General features: G+C 38.2%; 1 protein-coding gene across 2 annotated transcripts in view; it reads right to left on the bottom strand.

The window, feature by feature from the left end:
- INO80D (INO80 complex subunit D) overlaps positions 1-15,323 on the bottom strand; it is a 38,198-nt gene that overhangs the window by 10,306 nt on the left and 12,569 nt on the right. For both annotated transcript variants that reach the window (XM_076342428.1, XM_076342429.1), the window contains exons 5-6: positions 9,112-9,860; positions 5,305-5,413 (exon numbers count right to left, since the gene is read on the bottom strand). In XM_076342428.1, the coding sequence (XP_076198543.1) occupies positions 5,305-5,413; positions 9,112-9,860 (858 nt within the window). The remainder of the gene's footprint in view (positions 1-5,304; positions 5,414-9,111; positions 9,861-15,323) is intronic.

Raw genomic sequence — 15,323 nt, 5'->3', positions numbered from 1 at the left:
CCTTTTGAATTTTAAAGGTACTTACCCTTCTTAGTATGTCATTATTAGAGATTACATCAATTTATCATCAAGTCTGACACATTTAAATGTCTGGAGCCTGCTGTTCAAAAAAAAAAAATCTATACTGTTAACCTTTATTTACTGTAAATGTCTCGGCAAATGAGACAAACTCTTAAATCAAAGTGCAATTAATGGAGAGGACGAGGGTGTGGACCTATGTAGTGGAAATTTAGTGAAGAAAGGTCATGCTGGAGAAGATGGTCAAATTCTAACAAGAACCAAAACTGCTGACCTTTTCCAATTCCTCTTACTCTGCCAGGTGGTCTTTTCCTTCCTAAACCAAAATACACTCACACAGCTAGCAGCTGATACTGCTTTCCCCTTGCTGCACAGTTAAAGTTGAGTTACAGTACAGCCACGGAGAAGAAATTCACATTTAACTCCAAAAGTACTGAGGGAAAAATCAGACCAGGGCTAAACAATTACCAGGTGAAGGACTGATCCAATTCTTTGTTTGCTTAAGAAAGCCTTTTCCCATTTATCTTGGCATTCTGAATGTCCAGGCACATATCAACAAGACCATCAAACCATGTCAACACATTCAGTTAAATGAAGTAAAAATCATGAAACATAGTAAAGTCATCACTGGGACTTGTTAAAACAACAAGATCCATGAAGCTACCCAGAAGTCCTCCACAACAAGCACTAGTTTGCAGAATGACTTTTTTGTTCATGGAGCAACAAAGAGCATGCACTGAATCTAAGCAAAGCAGACTTTGTTCAGTTTTTTCTTTAAGTTTTTCCTTATCTGTAAAACAAAGGAAAGGCAGGGGGAAGAAAACAAGTCCAAACAAATGAAGCAAATCAAAAGCTCCCAAGGTTCAGACTGCAGAGCTTGGCCAGCGAGAGTGAATGAGCTGACATCCAAACCTGCACACAGTAAAGCGGACTACAACTAGCTGATGATAGAAGAGATGAGAAATACCAGCCATGATATTTACTAAATAAAGTAAGATCCAGAAATACCGGCAGAATAGCTGTCTCTGAAAGGCAATATGACTAAGACCTATTTTCCTTTCTGGAAAATCTTACGCCATTCACACGCAGGCTACATTTTAAGAGACTGCATCCATCTCCACTAAGGCTGCCCACAAAAACTCTGCAGGAGCAAACACTGCCTTGACACAAATGCACATTTTTATAAAGTTTTATGTAAAGTCAACCATACTATGTAATTTGTTTGTTAAAACAGATTACAGATTATTTTCTAGAAGCATAAATTACAAGTAATTAATCTCTGCAATTAAATGCTTAGCAGAAAATACAACCTGTTAAAAATATTTAACATCTGTAAAGTTTAAAATATTTTCACATTGAAGATGAAAAGAAAATACACTTTTAAGATCTCTTAGGAAAGAATGCCTACTGGGAAAAACAACCTGTTGAGAAAAATTTAATTGTGTGCTATTTAATATAGATTTTCCTTTTCCCAATGTATTAATAGAAAACAGGAATACATGGATGGGATCAGTTAGATATAGGTAGGTCTAAGGTCTTTGATATTTCATTACTGCTCTAGGCCAAGATTTTTAAAACAAAGTTGCAGACATACTGATTTAATTTTAAATATGGTTACAAATTAACTTTAAGAAAAGACAGGAATATTCCTTAGGGAAAAAAAGTGTTTCTTTTGGGTGGAAAGAGTGTTTTTTAATGCAAATGTCTCTATATTTGAGACTTTTTACTTCTCTCCCATTGAAACAGACAGAAAAAAGTCATCGTATGTTAAAATATTTTGAATTGCAGTTTATGAGATCATTTAAAGAAAGTAGATGAAGACATATACAAGACGTAGAAAGAAATCACGCCTGCAGTGGACAAGGGCTTATTGTGAGGCTAACAGTTTCTAAATGCCTATTCAGAATTTTGTTTCCAGGCCAGTAAGATTAACCAAAACATATTTATATGTTCAAAGAAACCTAAAAATATCACAATAACACCTCCTTTTTTTTTTTCCACCAGGCAAGTACTGAAACCGAAAGGTACTTTTATTGTTTTCCTTTCATAAACAATTTTACCAACTTCTATTTAGTTTATTCTCTTAAGCTGCATATATAAGTTCTGAAGTTCAACTTAATGTATGGCATTTCATTTTTTAAACGATTTCTGAAAGTGCACGCAAACCATTTGATAATCCAAAATGCTTCTTCCCAACCCTACCCTTTAAGATTGTCGTGTGTAAACATTAGGGGAATTATTGCTGAGTGTTCATGAAGTAAACAAAGGCAGCACGAAGCAGCAGAAAGGAAGAGCAAAAGGGTAGCGCGAGCAGTCGGGCACCATCAGGGAATCAGGAGAACATGCTCTCTACTCCGAGACACACTAGCAACTGTACTTCAAAACCCTCTGTAAGAAGGGATTTGAAGAACCTTCCCTTCTTCCTTTTAGTTCTTCTAGTTATTGGGAGTTATTAAATCCAACTTTGACAATACAGTGTAGATATTTGCTCCTTTGAGTGAGCTGGTATGAGGAGGGACTCCAATCCCCACACTCCCTTTTCAAACTCACTACTTGAAACACTCGCTTTATCTATATTTCAGTGTAGGAAGTGAAAAACTACTTTGTTTTAAAGACATTTTTTTCCAGTACTTTCTAAGCTACAACACCCAGTAATCGAATCATCTGGGGGGAAAGCTTCACTAATCTGCAGCAGGGAACAGCCCCTGCTTTCCCTCCCAACTGCTTCTCCCGCGAGGAATTCCTCCTACCCCAGCAGCCTTCCCTGCCAGCTGCCCTGCCTGCACTGCGCCTGGTGCTGACTCCTGTGTTACTATTTGAACTCAGGCATTTGTGCCTGCCTCGAAGCACTGCATCCTGGAATCCTGCAACCACAGGAACCCTATTTTTCAAAATTAAAGGACAGATTAATAAAAGCAAACATTTGACCTGTGTTTCCACAGATGACTGCAACAATATGAGTTTTACAGATTAAAAGGCCAGAAGGCAAGTGAACTCAAAAACATATTACTGTTAAGACACTAATTTTAAACCAATCTGGTGAATTTTTGAGTTTAAGAGCAGCTAGACTATCACACAAGAAGTTCAATAGAAAGTTAGAGGATTCCCCCCACAATCACAAAACCAGAAATGCAGAGAACAAGCTGTCCAGTAATGCAGAAATTAACTGTTAGCTTTCTTTTACAAAGAAAGCTTTTACTTTTTTGTTCTGAGAGGCATCCCTCCCACTGTCTTCCACGGAGTCAAATGGAAAAGGACAGAATGCAGCTAGCTGGTGGAAAGTTATCCCTTTCACACAGGGACCACAAGCTCAGACACAAATGAACAGAGAAAAAATAGCTTTAATTTTACTATGAAAAACAGTAATTAAATACCCATAGGTTTATTTATGTGATTTCAGAATCTAAAGGTTTTGGGAAACAATCTCTATTGGTTTCCTGGATTAGCCTCCAAAATTCAGAGTCATAACAAGTCATTGGCTGACTGAGTTAGGAGCCACCAGGCTGCACCGCCAGATTAGCAAGACAGAGTCATTTTGACAAATCAAATCACCCAAGAAATAGTCTGAACTAATTCATCTTCAGCAGCAGACAGACCACACTGCAAAAGTGTCGAAGTGAAACATTTCAGGTAATAAAAACCTCTACAGAAGCTTGCAGAATAGGAATTAAAGTGAATGTATCAATGTTCATCCATAAACAAAATCAGGAAAGTTGTTGAAGAGCTAACACTGGGCAGGCTGATGGAAGTACAACAGCAGCCAGTACCATACAAAAATTTATCCATCATGATTTAGTTAAGACAGTGTTTAATTGAAGTGCATAAAATGCTAGAATGGAACAGAAAGTATCAAGACAAGGTATTATTTTCTCTCAGTATGTGAAAACAGTAGGAAGAATCCAAAGGAAGTTAAGACAAATAGAAGACAAAACACACAGAGATGACCTTTGTAAGTTGACAAAAAAAAGGGATCTATGGAAGAACCAGATCAAACGTCAAAGAGAGAAGAGTGTAAGGGAAGTTATTTAATAGATATATCTGCTTTGAAAATTATGTATGATTTAAAAGTCTGAAAGTCTGTTCATGTTTTCCCAAAACAGTTTATTTAAAAGTTGCCTTTTAAGTTAAAACTAACGTTTGTGAAAGCTCGCTCTCTCTGACTGCTGATGCCCTAAAAAACAATGGTCATTCATAACAGAAAAAATACCCCTTTCTTTTAAAAAAAAGAAAGTCTACACACTGCTATTAAGCTTTGATTCACTGAAGGCTCTCAGTATTTAGTATCCTGGTGTCTGTCCTGATGACAGAGACACAGCTTTGTTGTTCACCTTGTGGACGATCTTTAGAGATGGTAAGAAGTTCTGGTAAGTTTCAGAATTTCCATGTAACAACAAAATAATGATGATGTTTCATTAACATCATTACTCTGTCATATTTAAAAATTAAACAAATGGGAGACAGTTGTAGTACAAAAAGTCCAGTTGCGTAATGAAAGAGAATCATGTTATAGAAACTACAATCAAACTTTACTGAGACCCCAATTTCCTTTTGTTATCAACATGCTTCAGTTTTGTTACAATACTATGCTTGGGATGCTTTGCTTTAACTTTATACCTTAAAATTTACATTAATAGACATATATTATCATATCCTGCTGTAAATTCAGATTCATGGCTTAGCAGTATATGGAGAACACCATAAGCCTTTCTGCACCGGCAGCTAATACCTGCTCTGCTTATCCCTTTAATCACATCACTTCCTTTCAATGCTCCCAACTATTTGACAAAGGTTTGTTCAACACTTAATTATGAAAAGAAATGCCATGCCCTTTAAACAACATCCTGCACAATTACCATAAGGATTAATGAGTAAAATGCAGCAAGTTTACTAACAAAGTTATTCACAAATAGTAGGAAAGACAAGAAACCAATAGCAACTCCCTTCATTTGGTTCTAATTCAGGAAATACCTCTACTCAGCAAGGCACACAAGTTCATTAATAAATCCCACTAAACTCAATTAAATTTAGGCAAATAAGCTTAAATTCTTTCCTGATGCATCCTTCTGATAGCAGATTGCACAAAGGTGTCTAAGTTAGGTGGAAACTGGGACAGAAGGCTACAAGCTGTTTCATAGCTCTTACAAACAAATGAGTTCAAACAATCCTTTGCTTCAGCAAAGCACTCGAACAAGTGCTTACGTTCCACTGACTCCACTTGAAGTGAAGCTCACATTTACATGATTTATTCCATCAAGGCCAGCATGAACACTAAAGAATCATACTCACTCATGTCTCTCATAGCCAAGGGTTTCTCGGATAGACCACGCAACCTGGTAAGGGGAGGTTTGCTCTGAATCCTCCAACTCTTCTCCACTGTCTTCAGACCAGTCCAGCCCTAAAGGAATTGAAAACGTGAAAGCTGGATGAAAAGTGTATCCACCTCATATAAGTCTCTGAGCAATCTATGGCACAGAAGATGAATGTGTAGTATAGTCACAAGCATAATTATGTTTGATTAAGTCATATAATATTCTCAATTACACAGAAGTTACAGTAACAGCTCCACTACAGTGTGCAAATAGCATGCACTGATTTTTGTCAAATTTGAGTTTTCCTTTTCAAATCCTTATTGGCTTCTTTATCCATAAGCAGCGGAAGAAATATCACCAGCTTTCTTGCAGAAAAATATCACAAGCTTTCACACCAAGCACATGGAATCTTTACAGAAAAGGTAAGAGAGAAGTCCATGCCACGAAGAACTGACTGCCTGGCAATTTTTAATACTATATGATCTAAATAGGCCACTTTCATTTCTGTTTATATTCTGACCCCTGCTCTGTGCCAAAACACAGGGAGAATACGAAAACCGTAAGACAGAGCAGCGTGGACAGAGATAGATACACAGCTGCACAGGATGTTCCTCCGCTCAGTCTCTGTAATTGCCTGCCAAATGCATACATTAGCATGAAAAGAGAGCTAAAGAGAGAGATGCAAATACTCCTGCACTTTTACTAAGCAGCATGCTTTCGTTTAATGATGATGCAGTAGGATCAACTTATCGTATGCACCAGCAGCCTCAGTTAGTCAAGCTAAACACAATCATTGAACAGGACAGCCAGAAACAGAGTCCAGTAAGTTCTCAGGAGGAACATTTTATCTGGAGCTTCATCTTTTGCAGTTTTTCCTTCTCTCTCCTACATCCAGTGGAATTCTTGCCAATTCCTTGCAGCAGGTGGGATAAAATCCCGTAGCTGCATTTACAAGCCAGCATTATTACTCTTTCACTTTCTTGTGTACTCCTTGAAAATGGAGCAGCAGTTGGGATAGTTAAGGAGCACTTTATTTTTGCTAAAAATAAACTAAACGACTATATCTGAGATTATTCTGACGTCAGATGCATCAGTACTTGGTCACCTACTTTCAGAGTTAGAGACACACACACACACTTGGAATACAATCATCAGGAGCACCTTCATCATTTAGAAGCAACACTTCAACATAAACTAGAAATATCAGAAACCCTATTTTTCAGGAACTTCAGCATCCTGAAAATTCTATTCTTTGTTCCTATTTTTAAGATACACATTTGAACTAAATTAAGATATCTTAAGACATTTGATAAAAAGCCAGAATTATACTTTCAACTTAAATGTTTTTTTACTCTCACCCCTTCCATAAAGGAATGAAAAAACAACTAAATGATTGGATAAAGATGTCCACAATTGATACCATGTAACAAATTATTTACCCAAAGTTTAAAAATAAAATCGGAGGTTGCACTGTTTTGCTCCTAATGGGCACTGCAGAAATGAAGGAATAAAATCTAATCCAAATTCAGCTATACTCACACTGAAGACTGCAGTTACATTAATATCCAGTTACATGGCTCTGATGTAGGTACACATAAAACTGGCTGCATCTTTTTAAAGGTTCTGTGCAGTCATCTCTAATGCTACTCTATCATGAAATTCTCTGAACCAGCATAACTAGTCTTTAATATTAAGGCATATTATGAATAAATAACAAATATATTTTCCACTCTCACATAATTAATATGTGAATTTTGTTACTTTGCCAAATATAAAATGTTCTAATTGCATACACATACAGTTATGCATCTGCATAACTATATTTATAGGTCTAATCAGTTTTTTTTACTACGCCTCTTTTTTAGGAAAATGTATTCTCTTCACTACTTGTCCTGGTTTCGGCTGGGATAGAGTTAATTTTCTTCCTAGTAGCTGGCACAGGGCTGTGTTTTGGATTTCGTATGAGAATAATGTTGATAACACACCAATGTTTTAGTTGTTGCTATGTAGTGCTTACACTAGCCAAGGACTTTTCAGCTTCCCATGCTCTACCGACTGAGAAGGCTGGAGGTGCACAAAAAGCTGGGAGGGGGCACAGCCAGGACAGCTGACCCAAACTGGCCAAAGGGACATTCCATACCATGTGACGTCATGCTCAGTACATAAACTGGGGGAAAGCTGGCCGGGGGAGCCGCTGCTCGGGGACTGGATGGGCATCAGTTGGTGGGTGGTGAGCAATTGCATCGTGCATCATTTGCTTTGTATAGTCTTTTATTATTATTGTTATTATTATTACTATTTTATTTTATTTCAATTGCTAAACTGTTCTTATCTCAACCCATGAGTTTTCTCACTTTTACTCTTTGGATTCTCTCCCCCACCCCACCGGGGGGGGGGAGGGGGCGGGGCAGAGTGAGCGAGCGGCTGTGTGGTGCTCAGTTGCCAGCTGAGATTAAACCACGACACCACTTGAGAATGTAAAACATTAAACACAGAAAGTGATCTTTCTACAGTTGTTCAAAATGCAGGTCACTTTCTAAGCTATTGGGGTCTGTGACACTCAGAAGTGCCTCTGGAGCTGCCATTCCTCAAAAGACGTGCATTATATGTAGGAGCATCAAAGCGGTTTTCTGAAGAACAACGTCCTTTGGAGACATGCTATGGGATACTAATTATCTTCTGAACAAATAGTCAAGCTATCCCATGAGTGCCAAAGGGCAGATCTTAACAGCAAATTAAAAAAAGGTTAATTGAAATAGCAAAAATTACAGATGTTTGCAATTAAATAAGATGTTATATGAAGAACGTCCAGATTTAAGTCTTTTTTTTTTTTTTAAGCATCATAAATGGCATTCCTGTTCTAATATCACACACTGACTCCTGTTTCCCTTTTCCCTGTCAGTATTTTACTTGTTAGAAAAGTACAGTCTAAAACTAAGCAGAAAAGTAAGGTGACTTTGGAGGATAAGGGAAATAACAAGGACAGCTAGGTGTACCTAGGTCTGTATTCATAATCAGACAACTAAGCCACAAAGTCAGCTGCCTTTTTAAAGCTTTAGAGAGCACTACTGCCATAGCAGCAAGTTTGTTATATTTACTTACATTTTCATAAGCAGCAATTGATTATTACGGTTTCTAGATAATAAATAAGGAGGAGACTATTCCTGCACTGGTATGTAGACAAGACTCCACCTCTCCAATTACCTTCTGTAACGGTGCTGCCCTCCTGCAGTAATCTTTTACTTTTGTTCATCCACATTCTGTACAAGCCCAGAATAGGCCCAGTCAAGAAAAATTCTCTTATGTTCCAATTTTCCCAGTCAAGTCAACTGGAAATTTGGATCTGCACAGAATGATGGGCCTAATCTCCAAACTTCTACTTGCACTGATTTTATAATGTGCACTTGTCACATATTTACATTCCATCTAACCTTGTCCACTCATATAGGTACAGCTGTGCCACCTTTACTGCTCAAGTTGCAAACCTTCTGTACGATGTCTGTATCATCCAAGCAATGCTTTCTACACCTCAGTTTGATTTCTCAAATGGTTAACAGGACATTAAGAAGAATAAATAACCAAAATGCCATAAAACATACACGATGGGTCCAGGCATTCCCTTCGTAGAGAACAGGGCTAAAGAAAACACCAAGAGATTACCTAGTTCAGGATTATTTTGTACGGACCACACACGAATGCAGGACAAGGCTAGGAAGACATTCCTCTTTTGTTTTTTGGTTTCAGGTTAAAAAATAAGCAGGCAGTGCATCTATAATCTACCCACCTAAATGTGGAAACAGATCAGTGTCCAGCTGCTGTTTTCGAGTGCACAGTTTCACCAGTCTCTGTAGCCGGCTCATGCAGGACGAGTGCGGAGAAAAGGCTGTGGCTTTCATGAGGACCCGATCAGTCCTTGGAGGGTCCATGACAGGAGCCCTAGCGGGTGGCAGGAGAGGCAGAGGTCTCTTGTTAGACAACTGCCGGGCTTGTGCTATAGTGTGTGTGGTAGGTGCCACTCCCTGCATTGGTAGGCTGGTGTTCGGAGGTTGAGGTGACTTGCAGACTACGCCCTGCGGTAGCCCTGTCGGCTTTAATGAAGCTGATGAAGGTGGCAGATGGGAGTGCTGCTGCTGCAGAGGCTGCTGCTGCAAAGGTGCAGGAAGGGGGCTAAAGTGCTCTTGGCGAACTTTTAAAATCTCTGTCTCTCTCTGGCGCTGCCGGTTTTGAGCCAACTTGCTCTGCAACTTTTTCCTCACTGTTGCCCCTTTCTTTAGGTCATCATCTTCCTCGTTGAAAGCAAAGGGGTCTTCTAATTCTGCCTCCAGGTAATGGAGAGGAAGCCTAGCCCCTGGAGGGGAGAGGGACATCCCATCCAGTCCATTGGGCATCTTCAAGGCCAGGGTGGGCACTGTCAGACTGAAGGCCATAGCATCCATCTGATGCCTGACCTTTACCTCCTCTATGGGATCATTCTTTTTCTTCCTCTCCTTTTTCGGTATAAAGCCAAGTACCTGCAGGTGGCTGTTGCAGTACCTTTGAAAAGTAAAAGCAGTCAGTTATTAACTCAACTCTTGTAAGTAAAATCTGAAGAAAACAGACATCACTAAAGGGAAATCCACACACACCCATCTCATGCAAATTTAGATCAAAACATGAGGTTTTATAAGAAGTGTACACAACTGCTTCTAATACAACAGGTAACTGTGGTGTTCCCAACCCGTAACAAAAAACAAAACGTTATACAAGTGACAATTTGTAATCTTAAGATATAAAAGTCTTCAGTCATTATTCATAGGAGATTCACACACAACCATTCAAGATATTTACTCTCTAATAGGGTAAATACTCACAAAACAAACCAAACAAAACAAATGGACTGTCTGATACATAAAACAGTAAGAACTCAAGCCATTAACTCTGATCATTTCAAAAGCTCCCAAAAAAAGGTACATTGAAGACAACTTCCTTTCATTCAGCTGTTCTTTCACTGGAAGTAGTTAACATTTTCATCAATGCACACATTATTGTTATGAATTCCACTGTAGTAGGGAGCAGTTTCTTATATGGACAATCTCACTAGAGACACCTGCTGAGAAGGGTCACTATTTGCACTTAATGAACAAGTAGCATAAATATTTAAGTTCTGTTTTAGTAGTTTAACATGATGAATTTTGTAGCCAGAGGAATAGCTGCATGTTCTTCAAACAAAAGTCTAGTTTAAAAGAAATTCTCTGCTGCTAGAAAATGTTTACACAATGCCAGGAATATGTATACATACAATCCACAAACATGGACTTTAAGCTTTCCTAATATAAAAAAAGCTTTTACAGTCATGTTATTTAAAAAAAAAAAAGAAAAAAAGGAAAAAAGTCTTTGAAAGTTTGTCATGAAAATTAAAAGAAGAGTTACAATTTATGGCCACAGATAACATATTAAGAAGTAAACAAGTAATTTTTCTCTGATTAATACAAGAAGGTGACAGAAATGTAGGAACCATGATCTGATCCTTTTCCTGTTTCACACAGGCAGGCCCTCCTGCCTCTGTAGAATGCCACCAGCAATCAGACTTCTGCCCTTGCAGGATCCCATCTATAACCTGCAGCTTATACATGAAAACAAAGATATGAGGAAAAAGTGATGTCTACATCAAGGTATTAATGAACAAGCTAAGGACATATCCATGAAGGTATTCATGGATATGAATAAGGACAAGATAAGGAAATATGCCATGAAGGTATAAAATCCGATCAGCGTGAATCTGAGAAAAGTAAGTTTTGTTGAACAAATAGGTTAAAATGAAATCATCCCTGGTCTTCATGGAGAAAAAATAACAGAAAAGCTCAAACCAAACCCCCAAAAAGGTTTAACACTTCACCTTGGTGACTTTCAACTTGCTGTTCCACCCCTATAGAATCAATGTGTGAACTGCTTCTAAAGGGTCCATAAAAGGTAAAAAAGAAAAAGCAAATTCATGTATGCTCCTTAACGATCTCCATACATGTAGTTTCTCGAGGGATCCACACCCATAAGGATTCACAACTCAGAAAAGGCTGAGAAGTACTGCTACTTATTATTGTCTAAATAATTTCTTTATTACATTAAGTTGTAAGTAATAAATAAATCTAAATGAGGCAAGCTGAAAGCCAGCAATGTGTGGAGTCCTTATTAGAATACACTGGAATACTGTAAATTAATACTGAGAGATGCACTTCTAAAAATAAAATTATATAATGAGGGCTCAATAAAGCTTCCCTTAAAGTCAACAGCACCATTCCCATAATTAAAATTAAGCACTTTTAAAATATTTTGTTTGAACAAGACTGATGAGATCAGTTAGAACAGCACTTTTAGTATGACAGAAGAAAAAAAAATAAACAGACAAGACAAACACAATGGAATTTTTTCCCCTCTTATTCCAATAAAAAGAGCATTTTTCTCCATATGAATGCTTCCTTTATATTGTTCAGAACTTAAATATTGCCACCTTGTGCTTGTGCAGGAGCAAGGAGGTAAAACTGGCTAGTCTGTTTTCATTGTGAAAACCAAAGAGAAAGCAAAAAATAGAAAATCTGAATAAACCTATGAAAAGGTAATTAGGTTGCTAACATTCTCTGAGTTTTAGGCTATTAAGGGTTTTGCTTGTTTGTTTAACTCTAACAGCATCATTTTTATATGGCAGAGAATAAAGCTTTGGCTCTTACAAATGACCATGCTGCACCACTGAAAGCCAACAATCTCTCACACAGGCATCACCTCTAGACACAAACCCATAGATGTCAGGCTACAACATAATGAAAATATAGATTACATGCACTTGCAGACTCCAGTACACATTGACTTGGCTCTGTGCTTTAGGCTCTATCAACTCTCTGTCTTCCAGCATAACTGCGGCTGATACACCTTGCCCGCTGGACTAAAAGGAGCAAGAGAAGCTGGGAAGAGCACTTAAGTCTTCTCAGGGTAGAGAAGACTAGACGCAGGCAGTTTTGGCTAGGCATAATTTATTAGCACCAACTCAACCTTGGCCTTGCCAGGCTCTAGCTGGTCCCATACGGAGGCAGGCAGGCACGCACCCCCACTTCCCTGTTCTTCAGGTTCCAGGACGGCTTTTTAGTTGGCCCTGGCCCAAACTGACTCTGACTTTACGCGGTGCTGCAGAGCCTGGTGCAGACATTAACTGACTCTGCTGGAACCAGTCTATAACCAGCTGAGTTAAGGCAATAAACTCTCTGGATCAGATGTAATGCCAGGGAAGGCGTTAGTAGTTCATGCTCCATGGAAGACAGATTACTGGGAAGACTGGAATAGCACCTGCAAGCAGCACAGTCCTTTTCACATGGCTCTGAGCATGAAACCCGTTAGGGTCAAGCTGGCCCTACAAGAGCCAATTCTGATGTGCCTGTCTTAGTGGCACAATTTGTCACTTCTATAACCTGCCTGTGAGTTATTCTCAGCTGACAGTACCACATTGAGTATCTAATATATTTTTTCCCCCTTCCTTCCTCAGTGCCAAAGGCACTTATTCTGTGCAGGTGAGGCCAAATGCAGTCAGCACATATGGTAAGAGCAGTGGGTTGATATCCATTAAAATTATCATAACATGAAGCACACAAAAGGCGATGGGCTCTGAGGCTTCAGCTGGACAGTTTCCCACATCACTGGGAGGGCAAGAATCCACACAGCGAGGTTTTCCACCTACAACTGCATTCTGCTTCCCAGTACATCCCAGACTGGTATCAAGTTCTGTCGCTTATTTAAAGGAAGATCCAAACAAACTGGAAAGCATCTTGCATATTAACAAAATATTTAAAGATTCTCTTTAAATAAATAAATAGATAAAATGGTGTTTAACTCAGCTAAATTGTAATAACCCTATACTTAAAAATTAAGTCGAACTTCATTTTCTATGTGTGTATTTGGATAAGAAAGAATTAAGAGACATGTATTCAGAGGAAATACAGATACAGAACCCATGTCTGTATCATCCCGTATATATTCTTTAAAAAAACAAGATAGTGAATAGAGAAATTAGACTTCAAATAAGCCAATGAAGTCATGCACTATTAATAGATTTAATTTGTAGAATGTTAATTGTTAATAAGAAATCTAATAATATAGCAGCATATTAAACATCTTTGTGGCTGGTAGCATCTCATTTGTCTGGGGTCAAGTGATAATTTTTTTTAATTATCTGTGGACAGAGTATGAAGCTTTTGGCATAGAATGCATGCGTCCTGTTAAGACATTTTATTTTTTATAATCTTTAAAAGTATATAAGAAGATAGCTGTCACAGCTATCCTGCTAGCCTGCTAGAAGCTAGCCTGCTTCTGATCATGTACAATTACACGTCTAAAACTGTGACAAAATGACCATCTGACAGTAATTTTGTACACAGAAAATTAAAAGCTACAAGTGAAGAACTCAGACATAGCAAACATCTTTATATCAAACGGAGTGTGAAAAAAGTCTCCTAAGAAACAGATACAGGTTTGCCTGCCAAAAAAAAAAATTTAGAGCAGGCACAGTCTTACCACTAGCATTCATTAAATTTTATTGTTAAAATTAAACTCTGCCCTGAGAAGCAGTCTTTTAAAATATTCTTTCAAACTATCACATCCTCTCATTTGAAATTAAAAGTTTATTTTCTCCTTCAGACACCTGCTGTCCTCTTCAAGTACTGTAATGTGACACTCGACATGCAATTGAATTATTCTAATATAACATACACCAGATGTCATGACCACACTTCACTTTAACTTGAGAAAAATCAAAAAGAACAAAGTGTGAACTCAATTCAAGGTGTAAAGAAAAATCTCAAATTCCATGGGAACATATGAGACCTAAAAAAGTGTCATGAAGTACTACTATTTCTATTGTTTTTAAGTATGACCCCTGGTAAACAGCAACTCTGGCTCAATCAGCTCTTGCATCTGAAATTACAGCATACCATTTGCGCTAAAAAATTCCATGATCATTTCTGCAAGCTTATTTCCAAAGAGCCTCAATTGTGCAGTAGCAAAGAAACAGTCAACGACTGTCAAATTACAGCTTAAAGTTATTCATCTTGTGCCATTTGAGCATTTGCCCTACAGCTTTTGACAAACATTCATGGTTTTTTCTCACTTCATCAGTCTCCTCAACTGAAATGGCAGGTGAAGTGCAAGTTAATTTAGAGCACAGTCCAACTGTTGTTCAGACAAGAGAGGGAGCTGTGAGCTGAGAAGGAAGTTATATGTAGGGCACAGTGGGAACACTGCTAATAAAGCAAAAGGTTAGTGAATGGCACTTAATAATGTGAAAGGTCAGTGAATAGTGGTTTGATTCTTTTTTGGCATATTTTCTTTATATTTTAGGTTAAAAAAATCATTTCTAACAGAACAAGTCTCAGATAGTTAACACATACGTTAATTAAATACTGTGTTACTGGCAAAACCTGAAACAATGACTCTGAAAAACTAAAGTCATGTATACCTGGCAGCCAAGATTAGACAAATTCTGCTATTTCAGCCCAAGCAACACCAATGAGACTGGTGTTCAGGAAGTCTTAAAGAGCAAGGAAGAATGTCCTTGTGGTTACAGTAAGGGCTGCAATTCAGGAAATCTGGTTTGAATTCCCAGTTCTCCAACAACTTCAAGCACTATTTTTTGCAAGGCATTTAATACCTGGGCACCTTGGGCATCTTCATTTGGGCAGGGAGGGGGAGAGGAACTGGGGAAACAGAGAAGAAAGGGAGTAGACAGCACTTTCCCAGCTGGCTCATTTGTTATCAAGTAGCATTTATTTTATTCCAGTAATACAACACTACAGATCAGTACCAAATCACAAACACTGAATTGTAATTCTGAATTCGTCCCTATGTGTCACTGCTCCCTAAGCCCAGAAGGTATGCATTTTCAACTGTCCTGAAAAAGTAGATGGAAGTGTGCTTTTGGCACAGCTGGCCAAACAAGCAGGCCTTTTTAAGAGCATATACTGTGAGTGACAAAGCAAATTA

The sequence above is a fragment of the Aptenodytes patagonicus genome, chromosome 6 (assembly GCF_965638725.1).
Source record: "Aptenodytes patagonicus chromosome 6, bAptPat1.pri.cur, whole genome shotgun sequence".
In the NCBI taxonomy this organism is placed as follows: Eukaryota; Metazoa; Chordata; class Aves; order Sphenisciformes; family Spheniscidae; genus Aptenodytes; species Aptenodytes patagonicus.
The sequence above is the reverse complement of the archived record's forward strand: the minus strand, read 5'-3'. Positions and strand labels throughout refer to the sequence as shown.